Here is a 22,895-nt window from a genome sequence, read left to right on the forward strand (position 1 = left end):
GGCTTTTGAATGCTTCAAGTTTTTAAAGTGTAAATTAACCAGATACATATGTGAATTGCCCAGTTTAGTAAATTAACAATGAATAACTATGGAGCAAAACTGGAGATGTGGCAGGGGTTTGGTGCCAACAGAACAATTCAGTCACCTGTGAGCATTAGAAAATCCACTCAGCTGAGTTGCTGGGCTGATTTTTGGTGAGGACAGCACAGCTTTCTGGCTGCCCCAGCACACCAGGGACAGGATACCTGGGGATCCAGAAATCAGTGTTGGATGCACACTGGTGTGTGTGGCTGTAGCCAGGATGCTATTTAGTTCACTGGGGTGCTGTAAACCCCAGAGATGCCTCAGACAGGCTGGGGAACAGCACAGGAGCCTGTGTAGGAATTGGGAACCCTACTCACACCCCCCTCTCCAATGCGATTCACCTTTACTGTCTGGGATAACCTCAGCCCAGCCACCCAGTGATACTCTGCTCTTCCTTTGCTTCGCTGTCATACCTGGGTGACCCCAGCAAGCACCAGTTGATGCCATTTCTGAAGGTATTTTTTGAGCAGTGGGCGTGCAGGCAGGTAGAGGAGAGGCAGTGAGTGGCAGGGCTCACCACCAGCAGCACCCAACAGCCAGCACCCAGGAAGTAGCAGGACAGCTCAATATATTGAGATCTTGATGACCATCAGGGCTAAAACCCATCTGGTCTCAGTGGGGGAACCAATCCATCCCAGGCCACTTTGAACCCTTTACTTTCAGCCCAATCTTTGCCATAGAAGAAAAGTGTTGCTGTCAAGTCAGGCAGGTTAATTCATCTTTTACAATCAAAATACATCCCTGAGTGGGGCCTTTTGCATTATGTATTCATTCTGCCCCAAGCAAATATTTAACCTACACAGATGGCTAAATATTCCCCCCAGCCCCAGCAATATTTTACCTCCCCTCTCTCCAAGCAGCCAGATAACCTGGTCCAGAAATGCCAGCAGAAGCATACCTGAAGCCTTTTGTATACTGGGATGCTCCTTGTAGAAAATTCTCACCAGACATTGTGAGAACATGTCCCCAGAGCACAATTAATTATAACCCAGCTCATTATTCTAATTTTCCTCCACTTGGGGGAGTTGAGGGGATTTCTCAGCATCGCTGAAGCCAAGCTGATGTGAAACACTTCCCAAAGCAGACCCAACCCCTCTGCGTTCCACCATCGCCATTTCATGCAAAGATAGGCATTTTAATTAGATCTTAGCAAGCTTCTGAGAAATGTAATACTTGTTTTAAAGTTCACCACATGAATTAATTCAACCCACAGGCTCCTGCCCCTCAGATAGGGTTGTGCTGAGCTGGGTGGAGAGCAGGAGCTGGGGACGGGTTTTGTAAGGATGTCTGCCTAAACCCCAGAGGCTGGGATGCCACCAGCCTCAGCAGCAGCCCCAGAGAATGGGAGGGGGAATCATCCCCCCCAAATGAACCCTGACAGGAGATTAGGCTGGGCTGAAGCTACCAGGGCAGCATGGAGACAGCCCAGAGCAAGCAGACCAGCTGGGAGCTGCTGCACAGCCCAGCTTGGCTCTGCCTCTGTCCTCCCAGTCCCCCCAGCAAATCATAGTCATGGAATCCTAGACTGGTTTTGGCTGGAAGGAACCTTAAAGCTCATCCAGTTCCAACCCCCCCTGCCAGGGTCAGGGCCACCTCCCACCAGACCAGGTTGCTGTAAACCCCATCCAGCCGGGACTTGAACACTTCCAGGCTTGGGGCAGTCACAGCTTCTCTGGGCATCCTGGGCCAATGTCTCACAGGGAAGAGTTTCTTCCTAATATCCAAGCTAATATCCCTCTTCCAGTTTAAACACACTCTGCCCCCTTGTCCTGTCACTCCATGCCCTTGTAGAAAGTCCCTCCCCAGCCTTCCTGCAGCCTCTCCAGGTACTAGAAGGTGCTTTGAGGTCCCTCCAGGGCCTTGGTTCTCCAGGCCAAACAGATGACAAAAGGGATCTATTTTTCAGTCTGCTATAGTCAGGTAGAGAAAAACTCTGCAGTCAGAAGAGCCTGGTGCAAGATGTAGCAGCCATCAGGAGAGCCACCCCTCTCTGCATCTCCTACCTCAGACTGGATTGCAGAGCCCTGGTACCAAAACCACCACTTCCCTGTCTCCCTTTGACCTACCTTTTCTCTGTGTCATATTTTTCATCTGGCTTCAGGTACGACTTGGGTTTGACTTTAATGCTTTGTGTCTCCCCCAAGCACAGCATGGCCAGGCTCATCCTGTAACCCCACGGCTGCTGAGGATCTGTGAGCTCTGCTCTGCAGGTCACCGCCCAAGTCATGAATGTTTCATGGCATTAACCGACACAGCTCCTGCTTCTAAAGCACTTCTTAGAAACATGGCTAAGACTAAGCACGAGGTGCCCTGGCCAAGGCTAAAACTGCCCCATCTAAAACTGCCTGTTTGAGCAGACCCAGCAAGGGGCAGCTTGATACCAAATGAATCCCATCCAGGCCATTTTAGCCAGCAAATGAAAAATTAAGGCTGTTCTGGAAAGATATCTGCAAGGCAAACAGGAGGTCCTGGAGCCCACCAAGCATCCCCTTGCTCATGGGGCAACCTGAGGACACTATGCTCAGGACCTCAGGTGCTTTCTACAATTCTTATTAATAAAAAAATGTATGAAGATATAACCTCCAGATGCGTAATTGTTTTGTTTCATTTTCCCCAGAGTTTTCCTACTTCTGCCACTCATTTTATCCTTGAAGCTAAGGCCTTTTGGTGCCACCAAGTCCCTTGCCCTGCCTGGGTGACACCAAGACCGGCGTGTGCAAAGACAGGTCTGGGCTTTTCTCTGCAAAGGCAAAAGTGATGGGGTGACCTCTTTTAAACAACACATCATATTCTCAGCAAAACAATTTCTTTTCAGTGCCCTCCAAAGAGTGCTTGACTTTGGAGAAGAAATGAAGCAAAAGCAGTCGCTCTGAATAATTTAGGGAACAGAGTTTTGGAGAAATGTCAGTGGCTGCACCCTACTGGGTCACCAAAGGGATGCAGAGCTCACTATGAATACCCAGGCAGTTTGGTCCTGGGCACAGGCAAAGCAGCAAAAGCTTCTGCAGGAAAGGGGGAAATATCCCTGTGGTCATGAAGTCATGAAGTATATGTACCCATGGAAAAGAAAATATTGGGGTGGCAGGTAATGCCCCAAATGGGCTCAGGTGCATCCTGGTTTCAACATGAAAGCTTCAACCAACAAAGACATGGATGTGCAAAGGAGGGGGAGTATTCTCTGATGGCATTAAATAGCCTTCCTGCTAAGCAGTTTTGACTGCTCAGTTATCAAGCTGTCTGCAAAATCCTCCTGGGAGCTGAGCCCTGCAGGAGTTGTGCTGGTGCTGCTGCCACTGGGGCCTTGGCTCAGCCCATGCACCTGTGGATTTGAAAGTGCCCTAGAGATGCTCTGTGGGCACTGTCCAGCTTGTTGCAGGTTATCCCAGTGCCAGCAGATGCAGGATGCTCTATTCCCACTGCTCAGCAGCTTTGACACTAGGAGTTCGCCAACAGGATGGAAATGTTACCCCCCCATACATTATTAACACTCCTTATATATAATGAATGCCCCTGTGTTTGCACCATCATGGCTTTCCACTTAAGCAGGAAAAAGTCTGAAGTCTTTCTAGTTTAACTTACTGAAACCTATTTCATGGTGAGTTAATTATCATGGACTTAACTAAGAGCAAAATTTTTGTTTGTTTGTTTTCTTCTGCGGTGCAACTGAGATGGTGAAGAAAACTGAGCTCAATCAGCAGGAAGAGTTGCCAAAGAGACCTATGAATTTACCTGTTGAAATTTTGCATGGAAAACTGTTCTTTCCTCTTAAATCTTAACACACAAACAGATGTGCAGCCACCACTAAACCTCAGGCTGCTTCAAAATTGATGAGTAATTTCCTCTTGCCATGCGAGTGCTTTCCAGACACCCTTCTGTCTCAGTAGCCTTTAGAACTGAACACTGCAAATAAAGGATCTGTCCTCAAAGGAGGTTTAACACCCAGCCAGGCTGGCAGAAGCTGCAGACACAACCAGAAGAAACGTGGAATTCCAGCCTCCTGCTAAGATTTCCCAAGACAGAGCACTGGGCAAAGCTCTTCTGGCAAAGAAGTTTTTAAATCTGTGCTCAACTAACATTTAACAGCCACAGACTCCAGTTCGGCTGCCTGAGCCTGGTGCTGTGTGAAGACATCCACATTTTTATAAATATGCCTTAGAGATGAGTGGGGAATGAAGGGTGAACCTGAGTCCTCTATGCTGGGAGATCACTTGAGCAATCCCTCAAAACTGGAAAAACAAGGAGACAGTAAGGAAAACCTGGCAGTGCAGGCAGAAAGAGCAGGCAGGAAGCTTTATACAGGCATGGAGTAAATGCCAGCTTGCTGCTTTTTTTTGTGCAAACCTTCTGGAGTTTTCTGCTGTATTTAAGGAATCCTGAGAGGTGTTGGGTGGACAAATAAGGATGAGATGGAGCAAGAAATGGTATATGAGGTGGGATCAAGACATGGCCAGGGGGCTCAGCATCCTAGGCCTGGTGGGAGTGGAGATATTGGCTATCTTCATTTTGAGCCCACCAGACAAAATAGCGCTGCTTAATTAACCTCGATTACAGAGCCTGTGTGCAAACAACTGGGCACATTTTGTGAAAATTACTCCAATTTGGAGACATTCTGCTGTTTTTCCTGTTGAGCTTTGTTTTTTGGTGCAGCCACAGCCCCACTCACCCCAGCCCCCAACCCACCACTCACCTGCAGGCCTGACGAGGCCAACCCTGGTCCCAAGCACATTTTTTTGGCCTCCTCCTCTTCCACATGTGAGTCTCCTCCACAGAGTGACTGTCTGTGGGCAGTGGTTCCCCTGGTGTGGCAGCAGTCACCCTCCTTGTGGTGGGCAGGGATGCTCTGGACATCCTGCATCCCCCTCCTCTGATGGTTCCCCATGCTCCAGCCCTGCACCCACCGTCCTGCCAGCACCCACAGGGTGTTCATGGCCCAGGAAGGTGCTGAGCTCTGAGTGCTGGGCTGGCAGAGCTGTGATGGCATGGCTGATGGTGGCAGTGCCACTTGGGGGTGGGATGCTTCATTGCACTCTTCCATGCATGCTGTCATTCAGCTGCCAGGCTGGCACCAGGAAATCTTTGCCTTCTTGTCAAGTCTGTCCCAACCTCAGGAGTCACTGGATGGCCCTCCCCCCCAGCAGGCCTCCTCTTCCCTTATTAAGGACCAGTAAATGCTTCTGAGAGGTTGGTCTGTCACCAGCAGTTGATGTGGAGGAGGGTGACAGAACCCCCCAGAGATGCTCCACTCGCTGCCAGCCTCCCCCAGGAGCCAAGGAAGAGAATGGCTTCCCCCAGCCAACATCCCCTTCAGTGATGAATTTCTCAGCCCACGCAAATCTGTGATGGCTTTGCTGCCTCCATGACTGGCAATGGAGGGAGCAATGTCCTCTCCATTCCTGTCTGCCAGTGCATTAAGAAAATGAGAGCTGATTAAAGTCCATCCCCTCCCAAGCACCACTGGTCCCTGGCAAATTGCTGACAAAAACCTATTTAGTGCATCTGCAGATGGGTGGACTTTCCTGCCACTGCAGACACCCAAATTTAGATGGGTTTGGGGCTGCTCACGTCTGCTGCTCTGCACATCAGCTGCAACTCAAAAAAGTGGGTTAATTGCACAGAATGAGGGTCTTGGTTGGATTTTTATTTTTTGTCTGATCAACTGATAAAAGGGCTCAGGTCATTGCGCCCCTGCTCTGTCACTGCACCCCAGGAGAGGTTGCAGGATGGGAAAGAAGGGGGTGGGATAGAACATGCATTCCTGCTTGTTCCACTCCACTGACCTGTGCCAGCCCCCATGGAACCAAAACCCCTCCTGTTTCTTGGGGCAGTTGACCTGAAAAGCCCCATTTTCCTCCCATTTACCTCCACCTGCTGTCAGCACTTTCTAGAAGGCTTCCAAGAACAGTAAAACTGAGGAGATTTGCAAAATACACAGTGATCAAATACCAAGGCCTCAGCACCTGCTCTGGAGGGCCTCTGCCAAGTCACACAGATAGTATCAGGCTAATTTACAAATGGAAAACCACCCTAATTAGTGTTCAGGAAAGCACTTTAATGAGAAGCACATTGGAATAAAAAGTGAGAGCTCCATGAGGTCAAGTCATTCATAAATGCTGGAAAAACAGGGAACAGGGCAGAGCCGACCTCTGCCCACCCAGACTGCAGCACCATTTCCTCACTTAAAAAATTTTCAGGTTATTAGTGAGGGATTTCTAAATCCCAGTGCCAGGGCAGAGCCCCTGCACACAGCAAGCACTCAGCATGGCAGGGCTGGTGGTTGCCAGCTCACCCTGGGCAGTGTTTCCCAGCACTGGCAGGCATCTCCCCTCCTTTTGGGGGGGTCAAGCACCATTTCCCTGGCTGGAGTTTCCCCTGGGCAGGGACCACAGGAGCTGTGTCAATGCCAGCAGCTGTGGCAGTGGTGAGTAACCATGGCAGCAGGGAGATTTTCATGTGGTATTGGTATTTCTGCTGCACAAAAGAGCCTCTGATCTCAAATGAGTAACTTGTCTGGCTGATCTTCATTCCTCCAGTTACTGCTAAGACAGAGAAGCGTGGCCCACATGATGGTCACCCTGGGGTGAATTAAGACCATCCATGCGGGGACCCACAGGCCAGGTGGTTCCAGGATGCAAAAAGGATCTCGAAAAGATCTCTTTTAAAAAAGGGAGATTAAAAGTGCAGCATGAGCATCTGCAAAAGGTGCACAGCACACTGGGCCATGTCATTCCTTGGACGTCACAGCCCAGAGCTGGTGGGCATATCCCCTGCCCACCCTGCAGTGTCCCCACAACCTCTCTTACCTAACTTCTGCAATTGTTTATAGTTTTCCCCCAAATTCCTTCTAGTGATTCCTTCTCGTTGAAGAAATCAGTTTTTATTCTTTTAACTGCTTGACTTCCAGCTCCTCTCATGCATCAAGTGACTTATAAAAGCAGAAAGAAAATGCATGAAATAATGTAGGTTTCTAGGCTTTGCTTCTTCAGATGACTCAGACCCAACTGGCTCAGAGTGCCTGAGGCCATGAATCAAAGTTGGAAAGTTTCATCCTAAAATAAGAATGGGTAAATGAAGAAAGAATGAGATAAAGAAAATTTTCATTCATCCCAAGCTAAAGCAGTGCTGTTAATAACTGCTGAGGGGGACACCTGTCAGCTTGTGTACCTCTGTGTCACCCTTTCCCAAACAGAGGTAAACAACTTCCCTGACAGCCAGGTGTCTGTGTGGGCTATTTTATTCCTCTTGTCAGTTGATTTTTTTAATTGAAGACATTTGTCCTTTCTAATTTCATAGAGAACATTAAATCAGTATCACTTTGGTGAAAGATGTAAGAGCACAGGCCAGATATATATCTCAATTAGGAAGTGTATATATATATATATATATATATAAGTATACAGAATATTAAAATAGTGTATAAAAAGCCTCTTGTAAAGATGTTGCTTGTGATAGTGAGGTAAAAATGTCTAACACAGTCATACAGCCCCACCAACAAGCAAGCTCTGCTGCTTCCTTCAGTTGTTTTCTATTCCACTTACTTCACTCAAAAGCAGAAACAACTAAAACACTGTTGTGAGCAAACCTGTTTACTGTGATGGCTCTAGACCTCTGGGAAATCTGTTAATCAGAAATACCAACCCCGAGGACTGCAATGCAGAATTACCTGGGCTGGCAATAAGCAGCTGCCTGGGGAGATCCCCCCAGTACTGAATTAATGCTATTAGAGGGTTCTTATTGGATTGGTCTGACACTTAAGGACATCAAAGTGTAATGAGTGACAACTAATAAGCAATGCAGTGAAGGAATGTAGAGTGTCACCAAATCCATCAGGAACATCACAAGTGCTGGAGAAGGACAAGTGCTAAGTGCAGGCTGCAAGAGGTTTAACAGGACCTGAGGTCAAGGCCCCCAGTGCAAACATAACCAAACCAGTCTATGAATTCCAAAATTCAGCAGAAAGTCCATTTGTGGCAACCCCCCCAAAAAAGAGGCACAAAATGAGATACCCAGATACCTCCAGAACTTGCCTATTATTTCACATAGGTGGGAGCCCCACTCCCCCCCAGCCCCAGTGGTAGGCACAGTCCTACCTTGACCTGAATTGTGACCTGGAGAATAATCTCTCTGCAGAACTAAAGCTGTAAACAGATCAGTGAGAAGAACTTCAAACCTGCCAGTGGTTCCAGAAATAGGTTACCAGTTAGGTAACCTAACCAGTGGACCAGTTAGGGATCCACTGCCTGTCGAAAGCAAAGATCTTCACTAAGTATTTGCCCTTTAAATAAAGCTTTTTCCCCTCCTTCTAGTGATTAAAAATTTACAACAATTCTGCTACTGGTATTAGGTGACCTCTGGGCCTCTAAAAAGCTTATTGGAAAATCTGTGAACCTCACATGGGGGATTTTAACAGCTCCATTGGTGCAGCAGCGGTAAAAAAAAAATGGGCAACAATTGGAATTTTAAAATAAACCCACAGCAAATGAACAGTGATCTATGAGGTGTTTATTGCAAATATAGGAAATTCTGAAAGCCATTACAGTCCACTATTTCTTGAAATGCTTTTTTCTAAACCGTATCACATTGTAACAGTAAGTTAGAACCCCAGTTTGACTTTTGCACATTTTCTAGTTTGATTAGATAAATATTTATACGGTGAAAAAAAAACCCAAAACCTTCCATGCCCTGCAGAAACCTTCTACCCAGCAGACAACACTTGCATATGGCTGAATACAAGAAATATGCAGGGAGGTTTATGGGGGTCCAGGTTCTTCCCTGCAATGTTAAGGGCTGTGGTGGCTTCAGACTCTCCTGTGGTATATTTGAGTTCATCCAATTTGTTTAAAAAAGGGCAAGACAGGAACATCTCACCCAGAACTGTGATTCTCCATCCCTGGAAGATGCTCAACAAATCTCTCCATAGCAGCCCCAAATGATGGGGATACCAGGGATGGCCAGCTGGCAGGAACACCTATTCCTAGCAGGAAATGCAAGGTGGTCCTGACATCCCCAAGGGACATCTTGCAGTCCATGCACACCACCAGGGACCTTGGCCTTCCCAAGACAGTGAGACAAGTAAGCACAGCCTGCATCCTTTTTGCATGAATCACTCTTCAGCTGCCAGCAACCTTCAGTCTAACAGAAATACTTCTTTTTTTTTTTTTTTTTCCCTCTGGTTGTTTCTGGCCAAGCTGCCAGAGGTGAATGGCTCTTCACACTTTATCTGAACATGCGGTAACCATCCAGACCCATCAAAAGGAACTCCTTCAGGGCTCCATCTCTGTACAGCTGTCTTTCAAAGCAAGAGCACTGGATTGAGACTTACTGGGAATATTCATAAAGATGCTCAATACAAACCAGATCCCCAGAGCATGGAAACCTTGTGTGGTTCTGGGTCATATGGCAGAAAGTTTTATCAGCAGTGGATAAAAGTCTAGGCAGAAAAGAAAGGCAGATCCTACCCACAGCACATAGCAAAGCCCTACGGATGCTGTGTGGAAATCACTAATGACAAAATCTACCCTAGGCATTTCCTACTCCTGCCCCAGGACCTGCTTTTTTTTTTTTTTTTTTCATTTCTGTTCTTTTTCTTCTTCTTTCTCTGAAATCTCAGCAGCAAGGATTTCCTCATCCTCTCGTGCTGTAGGAATCACACGAATGGTGATTAAACTATCTGAAGATTTTGAGAACATTTCTTCTCCTAGGGGGGGTGTGTGCTTTGTGGGAGGTGATGGGCAGTCGTGGGTGCACTGGTGATTGTGGTGGAATTGGATTGAAGCTGGAACCCTGCCAAAAAAAAAAAAAAAAAAGAAAATATAACCTTAGCACCTTAGCAGAACCTTGCCCTCTACTCCCAGGCACGTGTTTGGTGGAGTTTCACCAGGCTGGCATGGTGCAAAGACACCCTGGTAAGGAGGGCAGCTGGGCAGCTCAAGCAAGGTGCCTTGGGATTACTGCAGCATTCAGCACCTCCTGCACTGCCTTCTGTTTTGTTCCTGAAGCATCTGGAGGGGTTGAGCTTGGCAAAAACTTGGCAGAACTGGTGGTGTGGCGGAGCAGCCTTGGACTGTCCTGTCCTAAAGCCTTCCTTAGAGAGGAGCCTCAGAAATGTCACCCATGGATGTGCCATAGAGAGGGATGTCCTTCTAATGGCATCCTGCCCACCCGTGAGTGGGGTGAGCTCCCAATGCACCATCCAGGCCTTGCTGCTCTCACTGCCCCCTTTCACTGGTTATTTATTAGCTTCAGGCACCACACACTGTGGAGCTTTGTTGTGCTTTGTGAATGGCTGCAGAGCTGCAGCTCTGCTCTGCCTCTCCCTGGGTATTTACCCAGGCTCAAGGCCACTCGGCTCCCTATCAGCTGCTCTTTTCCCTCCCTTAACATACCCAGAGGGTATGGCCAGCAACACTGCACACTGGGAACAGTATCAACAAGGTCTGCATGGAGAAATTCCATTTTTTACAACTTCAGCAGAGACACTTGGAAGTAAAAAAAAAAAGAAAAGCAGCACCATTTTCTTCCTAGGAGCAGCTGTGCTCTGGAGACAGGCCAAGAGAGTGAAGGTTGTTCTGCATGGAGAAGAGAAGGCTTTGGGGAGAACTCACAGCACCCTCATACATGAAGGGGATACAGGAAAGATGGGGAGGGATGTTTAAAAGGGCATGGTGTGATAGGACAAGGGAGGAATACTTTCAAACTGAAAGAAGGGAGGTTTAGATTAGACATTAGGAAGAAATTCTTCCCTTTGAGGGTGGAGACATTGGCCCAGGCTACCCAGAGAAGCTGTGGCTGCCCCAAGCCTCAAATTGTTTGAGCCCAGGTTGGATGGGGCTTGGAGCAACCTGGTCTAGTGGGAGGCAAATGAGCTTTAAGGTTCCTTCCAAGCCAAACCAGTCTGTGATTCTTTTTCCATAACAAAAAACAAGGGTGATTTCCCTGCAGCTCCCATCAAGCTGGCAGGATGTCATGCCTGCTGCTGGTGGCCTCAGCCAACCCCTCCAGTAAAGCTTTGCAGATACTGTCTGGGCTGTGGATGCTGGATGCCAGCATCAGCCTCTGACCTGCCAGCACATTGGTTATTCCCCAGTGACTCTGTGTCTGCATCATGGAAGAGATGTTTGTCCGTGGCTATGGTAGAAACCAGAGTCAGGATTAGCACAGCTGTGCAAAGTCAATGTGTTATAGAAGTTGGCCCTGCGGAGGCCACACCTGGAATCCTGGGGTCAATTTTCTGGTCCCTCACAATTAGAAAGACATTAAGGAGCTGGAGAGAGTCCAGAGAAGGGTAACAAACCTGGGGAAGGGTCTGGAGCACAAGTCTTCCAAAGAGTGGCAGAGGGAATTGGGGGTGAAGGGGAGACCTTCTCACTCTCTACAGCTACCTGAAAGGAGGTTGGACTGAGGAGGGATTGGTCTCTTCTCCCAAGGAACAAGTGACAGGACAAGAGGAAATAGCTCCAAGTTGCTCAGGGGAGGTTTATGTTGGATATTATGAACAATTTCTTCCTGGAAAGGAGTTTCAGGCCCTGGCACAGGCTGCCCAGGACACTGGTAGAGTCCCCATGCCTAGAGGTGTTTAAAAGATGGGTAGATGTGGTGCTGAGGGACATGGTTTAGCACCAGACTCAGTAGAATTGGATTAATGATTGGACTCTATGATCTTGAAGGCCTTTTCCACCCAGAACAATTCTGTGATTGTGAAAACAAACTGCTGTGGAACAATGACATTCTGCCAAGGCCATATGGAAGATGTTGGACCATGTTAGACCATACCCCAATGACCTGAGCTCACTCCTTCAAGGCATTGCCTGTGTGGCCTTCAGCTCCTTCAGCCTCCAGCGGAGCTGGGACAGGGGACCTCTGCCCCCCACCCTCCCTGTGGCAGCGAGGGCAGCCTGGAAGAGTTTTGGAGTGTCAGCTTTCAGGGGAATGATCAGCGCATCTCCAGGTGCTGCCTTCTCCTCCTTGGGTTTATTGGTGGTTTTCAGCATTTTCCTACAGCAAAGAAAGGAGAGATGGCTTCAGTACAAGATATGTTATATTAGTTGGGTTTTATAATGCAGAAAAAACAGATGTCAAAAGGACAGGGTTTTACACCCTAGGAAGAATAAAACAGCAAATCCAAGTAATGCTAAAAACTAAAGTAACTATCTCAGTAGATTTTTAAATTCTTCGTCCACCCCAAGTTGCACCCACTTTTACAGCAGCTCCATCCCAGCTTCCCTCCAGGGACATGTCCCCAATGCTCAGTGCCTTTGGACAGAGTTGTCCCAAGGCTTCAAACATAGAAATCTCCTCTGCAACCTTGAAACCTCTGATTTTTTTTTTCAACCCCGCAGGCTGGAAAGCAGCAGCCAGCCACCCACTTGGCTTTTTTACGCAGCAGCTTCTGAGACTCAGGATAATGCACCAAAATCTCGTTCAGGTCCTTCTTATCTAAAATGAAAAGGTTGGCAAAGCCCTGGGCAACGACGTTGGCTGTTCGGCGATTTCCTCCTCCTGCTGCCAGCAAGCTGAGAGACACAGAGCCAGACGTGAGCACCACGGTTAACACACTCTGCACAACATTTGTCACTTAAAATCTCCCCTTTTACATCACGTTGGCTTCCAGAGGACTCAAAGTTTAATTTTCACCCCTTATGAAATTTTCCAAGCTGAACTTCTAAAGAAGGCTGGGAAAGGTCGGCACAGAATGCTACCGAAATAATTATTAGTCTGTTTGAAGGTTTAAATATTGCATTTGGCACCCCCTAGTGTCTGCTGAACACTGGAAGGCAAATTTTCACCAGGTCACAAATCAGTACAGAATTCCCCATGCCCCTGAAACGGGCAGGTTAAAGCCTGGGGGGCTGTTGCAGTGACAGACGCTTTCGTATTCGTTTCTGCTGCTTACAGTCATCAGCTCCCCAGGCAGCAAGAACCACGGTGACAAAAAAAGCTGAAAAGATCCACGAAAAAACCCAGCTGTAATCTGTGTAGCAGACACTGCCAGGTTTTGCCCCCCGGTCACAAGGCTGACTCAGGGTGCTGGTCTCCTGCCCTCCTTGCCCAGAGCCCTCAGCTCTGTTTCCTCTGTTCCTCACCTTATTTCTCCAAACACGGATCCAGGTTTCAGAGTCACCAGCACGGTTTTGCCATCGGGTCCCCCGAGCACCTGCACTTGTCCTGCCTGGATGATGTACATCTCACGGCCAATTTCTCCCTGCAGTGGAGATGGGGGCTACTGGCAGTGCCCAGAAACAGGGTGACCTTAGGGATGCCCTAACCTGCCTTCTGCTGGGACCCTCCCTGACCACACCACCCTCCTCAGCCTCCCCCAAAGCTTTGTCCTGGTGGTGCTCATTCCCCAGCACCCTCATCTAGGAATCCCAAAGTCTTCTCCAGCTCTCCAGGCTCTTCCTGTTCCTCCTGAGGTTGATGGCTGCAGCAGGAGAGGTCAGTCTCTGAACAGGACCAGCTGACACCAAGAATGTTTTTGAGCTGATTTTAGTCCCTATAGAGCATCTGGATGCCCAGGTGACAGGCCAGGCCTGGCTCTCTGCACAGCCCAACTGTGACACTGGGTACCAGAAGGAACCCAAGCATCTCCTTACCTTCTTACACACGTAGTCATTTGGCAGGTAGACCACGGATTTCAGACGCTTCAGCATGTCAAAGATCATCTGCCTGTCACAGCCCTGAGCCAAAACAGAGGCAAGAGTGCTGTGAGTCCATGTCACACGCTGGGCCTCACGGTCCAGGCCCATGACACACAGGGTACCTGGAAGAGGGCCACTTTGCTCACGATGTTGTAGTTCACTTCAATGGCAATGTCCAGCCTCATCTTGTCTGGCAGCTGCACCAGCAGCTCTGACTCATCTGTGAGAGAAAGCAGAAAACTTTCAGCATTTGATGCAGGAGCACATCCTCAGCATGGTGGGGGGGAAAAGCAGTAATGAGGCACCCTGGGCACCCCTCCCAAATCTGTAGTGCTCAGTGACAATAATGCTTCATGTCTGCAAGGCAGCTGCAGTACAACACAGACAGTTCAAGCACTGACTCTTGGAGTGTTAGGATCTCACCTAGCATGCCTTGAGAATGCCATGTGTACTCATACCACATTTTCACCCGGTTCTGAACAGTTTTGGGGATTTTGTAGAAGTTCATGTATTTAATGGTACTGTCCATGCAGCTCCGGTAGTAGGTTTGCCCTGCTGTAGCGGCACCAACCACATCTCTCATCTGAATGGAAGGAAGAGGTGGAAGAGGTATTTTAATTATCCATCATGCACATTAAGCATTCTAGAGCACACATTCTGAGTCCTAACAGCATCTGCCAATTCCTTTTTGTCTTTCAAGGCCAAGCAGGTCCTTGCATGAGGAAACAGACCTGGAGATACAAACCTGTGGACCAGCCCCTCTGCAACCTTACCTGCCTGAGGCTGGGAGCTCCCTGTGACCCCCACTCACCTGCCCTATCATGACAGAGAAAGCAAAGACACCCGTGAAGTAGTTCAGCAGCTGGAAGACGATCTCAAACAGGGTCTTGGGGTCTGGCAGGCCCCCAATGGTGATGAGGGTCTTGACTGCCCAGTAGTAGCAGCGAATGTAGCTGGAAGGAAAAGATGAGGCAACTTTGAGGGTGTTTCTGGCCTGAAGGCCTATTTTGCCCTTTGGTATTGGGCTCATATCCTCTGGCCATGGCAAGCCAGAGCCTGCTGAGAGTAATTATGGGTGATGAAGGGGGAATAAAGGGGCTGCAGACTCCCCACCACACCTGCAGGTTCTACTGGAGATGCTACAGGAACAGGGGGATGTAGGGACCCGACAGGAACCTCTGCAGGGGATGCTCAGCTGCTCTGGCTCCTCCAATTTTCTGCTTCCTTTCAGCCCCACTACTATAAACCAGCCTCATATTTTCAGCAACATTTAAACTTTTAGAAATAGTCAGGGGAAAAAAGAGATACACTCGACTCAGGATATGTCAAAGGAATACTTGAGTCATTGGTCTTGGGCACTACCTTGGATCTAGTATTTCCACTGGGATATAGAGACAGACAGACATGTGTACATCACACAAAGTAACTACAGAGCAGCAACACTAATGTGGGGAGCTGAGTGCTCAGAGGGAAGACAAAACTCCAGACTAAGGCTGCCTGGGTGACAGTCATTTGCCTCTACCTACACCCACACCTCATGATAAAGCTCTAATGCCCCTGCCTAGTCCTTATGTAGGAAACTAATTTACTGCATGGAGCTAAGTTGCTCAGTATTTTATTTTGCCCACATTACCAAGGCAGTTTACAAGCTTGCAAGCCAGGTGCTCTCCCTGTGGCACCCATCACCCACAGCACAATGAACATTTAAGAATGAGCATTGATCCTGGAGGGGTGGCTGCTGTCTCTGGGAATGAGGGTTGCTGGGCTGCTCCAAGGACCTGATGCCCAGCACATAAAACCTCATTTTGTGATGCTGCATTTTGCAATGTTCTTAGGTTCAAGGCAGAGCCCATCTGCAAGCACAGCTTCAAGCAGCAGATCAACATGGACAGAAACAGGGGTAACCCCCCTATTTCACTCAGCTTGGGAGTGTTTCCTTGTTTCCCAACATGTTTGCAAGCTCCCAAGTTTTCAGCCTCTTCAGTCAACCACAGTCCTCCCTTGCAGCCCAGCTGTGACCTCCTTGTCTTGTGTCTTGTCTGCACATCCCATCCCTCCTGTCCCCATCATTCTCCCTGGCTCCTTATCACCTCCTGGCACTCCCAAGTCTTTGCTTCAGAGGTTTTACTACACCCAGATGCATCCCCACCTCTCTTCTTGCTTGAACTCATCAGAAAGGCAAGCTATATGAGGACCAAAGCTCTGGCTTGTACCTGTTTCCTTCCCCATCATAGACCCAGGCAGTAGACCCCAGTCCTTCATAAGCTGATGCCCAGTAATAGAGGCAGGAGTTCACATGCAAGCTGTACAACAAGTAGGCAGTGGTCCGAATCACTCTGGAAAAAAAAAAAAAAAGAAAAGAAATCAGGAGGGGAGGTGATCATGGAGCAGATTCTCCTGAAGGCTCTGCTAAGGCAAGCAGATAACAAGGGGGTGATTGGTGACAGCCAACAGGGCTTCACTATGGGCATGTTCTGCCTGACTGATTTGGTTGCCTTTTTTATGATGGGGTCACAGCCTTGGTGGAAAAAGGCAAAGCAACAGTCGTCATCTACCTGGACCTATGCAAAGCATTCCACAGTGTTCCACACCACATTCTGATCTCCAAACTGGAACAATATGGACTCAATGGATGGACTACTTGTTGGGAAAGGAACTGGCTGTCTGGTCACACCCAAAGAGTTGTGATCAGTGGCTCAGTGTCCAAATGGAGATGTGTGAGGAGTGGTGACCTCAAGGGCTGTTTAACAGCTTTGTCAGGGACATGGACAGTGGAATCGAATGCACCCTCCACTAACTTCTGTCTTGAAGATAATTAGGAATGTAAGTCTTGTTCTTAAAACAAGGCACTGCCAAGGCCAACTAGGCACCAAAAGAATGTGAATATCTTCAAAAGGAGAACATTAAGATGCCACAGCCAACAGATAAGGGGAAAATTATGGCTAGGGTCTGATATTGCCCTGTATCAATATAATGAACCAAATGAACAATATAATGACACCAAAGTGTGTGGTGGAGTCACCAGGCTGGAGGATCCAGAGGGAGCTGGGCAGGCTGGAGAAATGGACTTGTGCAAACTGCATGAAATTCAGCAAGGCCAAGTGCAAGGTTCTGCAGCTGGGATGAGGCAATCCCATGCCCAGATCCATCTTAGGAGGAGAAAGGATTGAGGGCAGCCCTGAGGAGAAGGGCTTGGGGGGGGTGGTGGAGCAGAAGCTCAGCATGAGCTGTCAGTGTGTGCTCAGCCCAGAAACCAACCATGTCCTGGGGGCATCACCAGGAGCACTGAGAGTGGTCAGGGGAGGGGATTCTCCCCCTCTGCTCTGCTCTGCTCTGCTCTGCTCTGCTCTGCTCAGACCCCCCCTGCAGTGCTGGGTCCATTTCTGGAGTCCCCAAGAGCAGAAGGACACAGAGCTCCTGGAAGGTGTCCAGAGCAGAGCCACTGAAATGCTCAGAGGGCTGAGCAGCTCCCTGGGAAGCCAGGCTGAGGGATTGGGGTTGTTCAGCCTGGAGAAGAGGAGGCTCCCAGGTGAGCTCAGAGCAACCTTCCAATATCTGAAGGGGCTACAAGAAAGCTGGGGGAGGGCTTTGGACACGGGGGGGTAGGGAGAGGACAAGGGAAATGGGTTAAAACTTGAAGAGGGGAGATTGAGGTCGGACATTAGGAAGAAATTCTTTAACTTGAGGGTGCTGAGCCCCTGGCACAGGTTGTCCAAGGAAGTTGTAGTTGCCCCATCCCTGGCAGTGTCCAAGACCAGGTTGGATGGGGCTTGAAGCAACCTGGGCTGGTGGGAGGTGTCCCTGCCCATGCAGGTGGTTGGGACTTGATCGTCTTTAGTGTCCCTTCCAACCCAAACCATTCTGTGATGATTCTGTGAAGCAGTGAGCTGAGTGCTGACCAGGCAGGAGCCACAAAGCACTCAATGCATGGCCCTGCTTTTCCCTCCCACAGCTTCACAAGTGGCAGAAAAAGCAGCTCATCTGCTGGTGGCTCCTCTTCACCACCAGCATCCATGTCCCCATGGGGCTGAGGAGAGATGATCCAACCCAAGCCAGCTCCAGGACCTCCAGGTCCTGCCTGCATCAGCCAACACCCATGTCAGCTGCTTTGGGGAAAATGGATCAGACCCCTGGAATGGGGGGACACCAAGTGAACCACAGGAGCAAGCAACTTGCCCTCCCCTCCTCCCTTACCTGTAGACGTAGGCCCTGCTCAGGATGGCCTCCAGGCGGCTGTTGAACTCGAAGAAGGCCATGTACTGTGAGGAGAAGGAAAGCAACATGCTCCAGCTTCCCCTGGCCCTCCTCCAGAGGGTAATATCCCCCAAAACACAACACCCTTGCCCTCTGTCTCCTTCCTGCAGCCACCCCCAGGTTTGGCTCCATCTCTATGTACTCCTCTATTCAGGTATGAGTGTGGTTTACGGTTGAAACGCAGTGTCTGACACACAGAGCCCTTGGGACAAGACTTGCCTCACGTTTTACAATCCTCTTGGCATGCTGGATGAGCCTAGCAAGCCATCACTCACATAAACCAGTGCAGGGCTCCTTTCACCTCTGCTGCAACTGGTGTTCTGCCTGACTGTATCAGCTCCAACTCACCTTCAGACAGCGAGGAAAGCGCAGGAGGGGGTTGACACCCACTTTGAAGTAGAAGAAATCCAGGGGCAGTAGGCAGAGCACATCCATCTGCAACCGGCACAAAGAGACCTTTGTGAGGATTGGGGTGTGCTGAGGTAGAGCTGCAGGGCCCACTTCAGGTTCAACATCCAGATTAATAAACAAAATTATGCCAAACCTTAAAGCGCTGTGACCGCAGGTAGTGCTCTTTCATGGCCTTTTTATCAGACTGGTTGGAAATTGGAGAGAGAGAGAGAGGAAGATTGGTCATTGCTCACAGAGAGGGAAGTTGTGGCTGTCCTCCTCTGCACCATAACAAGGAAGATGCTCTGCTTGTGCCCAAGGAAGGGAGCAGAGCAGGAGCAGCAGCAGGCCTGGCCATTTGCCATCTTCCCATTCTATCTCAACACACAGCATTTGGGGTTGCATCCCAGAGAAAGCACATTGCAATGCCAGCACCACAAAAATCAGAGATTAGAGGAGAAACCTCCCAGTGGGAACATTTACATGGACCATGGGAAGGCTGTACCCTCAGGGTTTCATTTTTCACAGCTTATTTAATTGGATATGGAAACATAATCAAGGCCTTTCATTATCTGTGGTGCATGATCTATGCGTACTGATGGCAATTGCTTTCATCATATCACTAATGCATTCTGCTTAGTTATACTCCCAAAAACTAAACTCAGAGTGCATTATATCACCTGCTTGTGGTTAGCAGCCCATGGCTGCTCTGGGGCTGGCTGGTGTGCACTGCATGACACTGCTGGCAGGAACTCCTGTGGAGCAGAACCCTCCCAGCATCCCTCCCTAGCCCTAGGAACCATCATGGACCACACACTTCCTGGATGGGCTGGTGTTGAGGGGAACAGTGAATGTCTGACAGACAGAATGACTGCCAGGAGAGATGCCTGCAGTTCTCCAAGAGCAGACTCAGCCCTGATGGGCCCAGACCTGGTGGGAGAGCTTGGAGGGCTCCATGCAGAGCTGAGTGACAGCAATCCCCAGGGGAGGGATACAGGGAAATGATACTCACTATTATGTCTCCCCCCTGGACAAACTGCAGCCGGGTCTGAAAGATGAGGATGTCCAGCAGGTAGATGAGGTCGCAGATGTAGTCCATGAGCAGCCAGAAGTAGATGTTTGTTGGTGTCTGGTAGGGGAAAGCCCAGCGAACAGGAATCAACCAGCAGTTCCAGTTCCAGGCCAGGACAACGAAGAAGAGCCACAGCACGTACATCAGGTCTGGGCACAGGGAACCACACCATTAGCTGGACACACATTCCTCATCTGTGTGAATCACAGAGGGGCTGAAATTCCCTGCCCTGCCCACAGTCTGAGGACACCCACAGCAGGTCTTTCAGTGACAGCAGTTAATGGCAATTGCTTTGGCTTTGTTCCCACAATAGCAACTTTCTTGCTTTGTTTTTTCCTCCATGAGACTGCATCAAGCCAGGTGCTTGTTGCCAGTCCTAGGGCCCTTTGGATAGCAAAGGGAGGAGCTGGGTTCCTGTAGGGTGTCCACTACACAGAGGATTTTTCTTTTGTGATTTTTATTGTAATTTGGGGTGACCACACTGCAAAAACAGTGCTTGCCCACTAAAAAGCCTGCAAAGCAGAAGATGACTGACCCCTCCCTGTCTGCTTGTGCTCCTGTCACCCACGGGACATATTTAGGAAAGCCTATGCCTTCCAGGGGAATTCAAAACTACTTTTTTCATAAGCTATATAGGTCCTTGTTTAGTTGTCCTCCCTTCTCTTATCTATACACCTCCTTGTCTGCTCCCCTCTTTACTCCTTCCCCCACCCATTGCCCCCAGCCCAGGTGCTGCCGTGCTCCATCACTCACTGGTGAGGGGGTCAATGCTGCTGGGGAACTCGTAGTTCTTCAGCCGGTCCAGCCAGGACTGGCTCTTGAACGTGCAGCACAGCATCTCACAGCAGTGCTCATCCTCTGACAGCTTGTGGCCCTCCAGCTCCCCTCCCAGGGGTGTCGCTGGTGCTGCTGCCGGCACGGGCTTGGCAGGGGCTGGGAGAGGCCACACAGATATTTTAAAGGGCAGAAAATAATCTTACGGCAATTTACTTGAAGGTCTTTACGTTGTTCATAAAGCAGCCTTCTCCTGAAAACCACATTATGTCTGGGGACCCATCAGTTACACACTCCCAGCCACATTCAGACTCACAGGCTGCGGGGCTCTCATCGTCCGAGGTGACATCAGGGTCAGTCAGCTTCTCCTTCACCTTCTCAGTCCTCTCTCTGAAGAGCTTCACCAGCTCCTGCAGCCGGGTGTTTATGATGTTGCTGCTCAGGCTCGTGGCTGACCCAATGCGCTCTGACAGGCTGCAAGGAGACCACCAGGAAGCTCATGTGGGTAGGAAAGCCCAAGGGCAGGTCCGTGACCCATTTTTAAACCTACAGGATCCTGAGTTAGTATTTACCTGAATTTTTTGGCTATTGTGTAACCAGGGGTCTAAGATTTGAGCAGGGACAAGGTATATTTGGCAGCATCCACTTGGCAGTGGTCAGATGGTGGTGACCAATTGTCCCTGTCCCATAATCAGAAGGCCACGCATGAAGGTGGTTTCAGTAAAACCCCATCAAGCAGCACCAGCCTGAGCCTCACCCTTGCTCTGGGGAGTGCCAAGATCTCAGATTGGATTTCACTTGTTTGTGAGAAGATTCTGGAAGAACTATGAGATCAAAATGTGCACCAAGACCCTGAATTTAAAAACTATATAGTCTCTTTTCAGCCTCTTTATCAGAACCAGGTTGAATTCAGACCAGGATGCTTTACCTAGTGTGACTGAGAAGCAGTACTTCGAGGGAGGACAAAACCAAGCTCATTTACTGTAGCTCCTGGCTTGTTCATTGTGATAATTGATGCACTGATTTCTGTCCAGGGAGAAGGCAAAATCCTGCAATATGTGGAGGTGCAGACTCTCCCCAAGACTTTGCTTTCCAAGGCTACACTCCAGGGCTGCAGGGAAGCCAGGCCCTGGTGTGTTTGTTTGCTCTTTTCATGGGGAAAAAGGTAACTTCTTCATAATCAGTAAAGAGAAGGTGCTACAGTTTAGGTAGATCAAAGGTACCTCTTCTCTGTGCTTAAACCCAGTCTTAAGGAGACTGTTTCTGCCTGGATACACAAAAAAACAAGAGAGCAGCTTCTGCTCCAGGAGGCATCATGAGAATTCTTTTGGTGAGAGGTTTCATTACTTGGTACACAGAGATAGACCCAGCTAGATGGGGACCCTATGGCTCCCTCTCCCGTTTGGAACCCAGCATTTCCAGGATTGTTGCTTTTTCCACATGAACCATGGGCTCTGAAGCCCTAGGAGCTTGACAGATCTGGAGCCCTTGACTCCCACCACACACTTTTTCCTCTGCTCTCCATCCCAGCACTGCAGCTCTCGGGGTGGGTCCTGGCTGCCTGCTCCCTCCTCCAGACCATCCACTGGGGCCAACAGTTTCTTCCTGGCATGAACATAGCAGCCAAGGCTCAGCTTGTCACTAACCCTCAGCCAGCATATTTTCCTCCTCTTCTTCCTCCCAAGTCTCATATGTTTCAACTTTCCTTCCTCCTACCAGAGTCAGTTTTATCCTAATTTTTAGCATAGCCTGAAGTCAACAGGAGCAAACCATCCTGCTCCTTTGCTGCCAAGGCCCTGCTCCTTCCTGGGCCTCTCTGGACCCATTTTGTTACCAATTTTGGCTACCTGGAAAGATGCAAAAAGGGTGGGCACTACTCTCTGCTCATTTCTAGGGCTGCATTGTCATAGATCTGCACTTTGAAGGACAGGATAGGAAAATGCAGTGCCAGGAAGGTAGCACAAGAAAGTGAAATGTGGAAAATAAAGGCAGGTCCTGGGGACATGGCCTGGCCCTGAGCTGATTCCATTGCACCTTCAACCCCTGAGTCAAAGAGTGAATTGCGCAGCAGTGGATACCTAACATGTACCTAGCATGGACACTCCAGTGGCTGCTGGTACCTGCAAAGCCAAGAGCAAAGGGCAACAGCTGAGAGCAGCTCCAGGCTCCAGAGGAACACTGCAAGTGCTGTCCTGGCAATGCCAAACCAAGGGCACTCCTTGTCCTGGGGGTGACATTGATGGCATCACCCCGGCTCACTGTTCAAACCCACCAGGAACGGGTGGCTCCATCCGGATGTGTAAATTTCCCTGTACTGGGACTGCCACGGGGTGAGCCCCCTGGGAGCTGGGGCTCTTCCTGGGCAGAGCTGTACCTGGGGGATGCTGGCACTGAGCCAGGCACCACCTGTCTGGAGGGAGCACCAGCGCTGGGCACAGGTAAGTGGGCACTGTCGGTCTCCACAGCATCACCACTGCTCTCCTTAGCCTTGACATCCTTGGTGAGGCAATGACCTGGCCAGTGGGGAAGGAAAACAACTGCAGGTGAGAGAGCGGCAAGGTGGGTGGACCCCAGACCCCATCACCCCAGCAGAGCTGCTCCCAGCCACCATGCTCAAGGGTTTACCTTTTCTCTCCATTCCTTTCTCACCTTTTTCTCCCAACCATTTGAAGCACTGCTTTCTCTCT

At 49.4% G+C, this 22,895-nt stretch overlaps 1 protein-coding gene across 1 annotated transcript in view; it reads right to left on the reverse strand.

Annotated features, from left to right (window-relative positions):
• Window positions 1-8,561: 8,561 nt before the first annotated feature.
• CNGB1 (cyclic nucleotide gated channel subunit beta 1) overlaps window positions 8,562-22,895 on the reverse strand; it is a 30,369-nt gene continuing 16,035 nt past the window's right edge. The window contains 17 exon segments of the mRNA XM_071757145.1: window positions 8,562-9,779; window positions 9,781-9,856; window positions 11,854-12,075; window positions 12,447-12,593; window positions 13,164-13,282; window positions 13,674-13,757; window positions 13,841-13,938; window positions 14,142-14,301; window positions 14,530-14,671; window positions 15,932-16,054; window positions 17,913-17,977; window positions 18,321-18,407; window positions 18,517-18,567; window positions 19,375-19,583; window positions 20,188-20,367; window positions 20,525-20,682; window positions 22,583-22,779. Coding sequence (XP_071613246.1) covers window positions 9,651-9,779; window positions 9,781-9,856; window positions 11,854-12,075; window positions 12,447-12,593; window positions 13,164-13,282; window positions 13,674-13,757; window positions 13,841-13,938; window positions 14,142-14,301; window positions 14,530-14,671; window positions 15,932-16,054; window positions 17,913-17,977; window positions 18,321-18,407; window positions 18,517-18,567; window positions 19,375-19,583; window positions 20,188-20,367; window positions 20,525-20,682; window positions 22,583-22,779 — 2,247 coding nt within the window. The 3' untranslated portion in view covers window positions 8,562-9,650.

Source organism: Heliangelus exortis, chromosome 13, assembly GCF_036169615.1.
Source record: "Heliangelus exortis chromosome 13, bHelExo1.hap1, whole genome shotgun sequence".
NCBI classification, from domain to species: Eukaryota; Metazoa; Chordata; class Aves; order Apodiformes; family Trochilidae; genus Heliangelus; species Heliangelus exortis.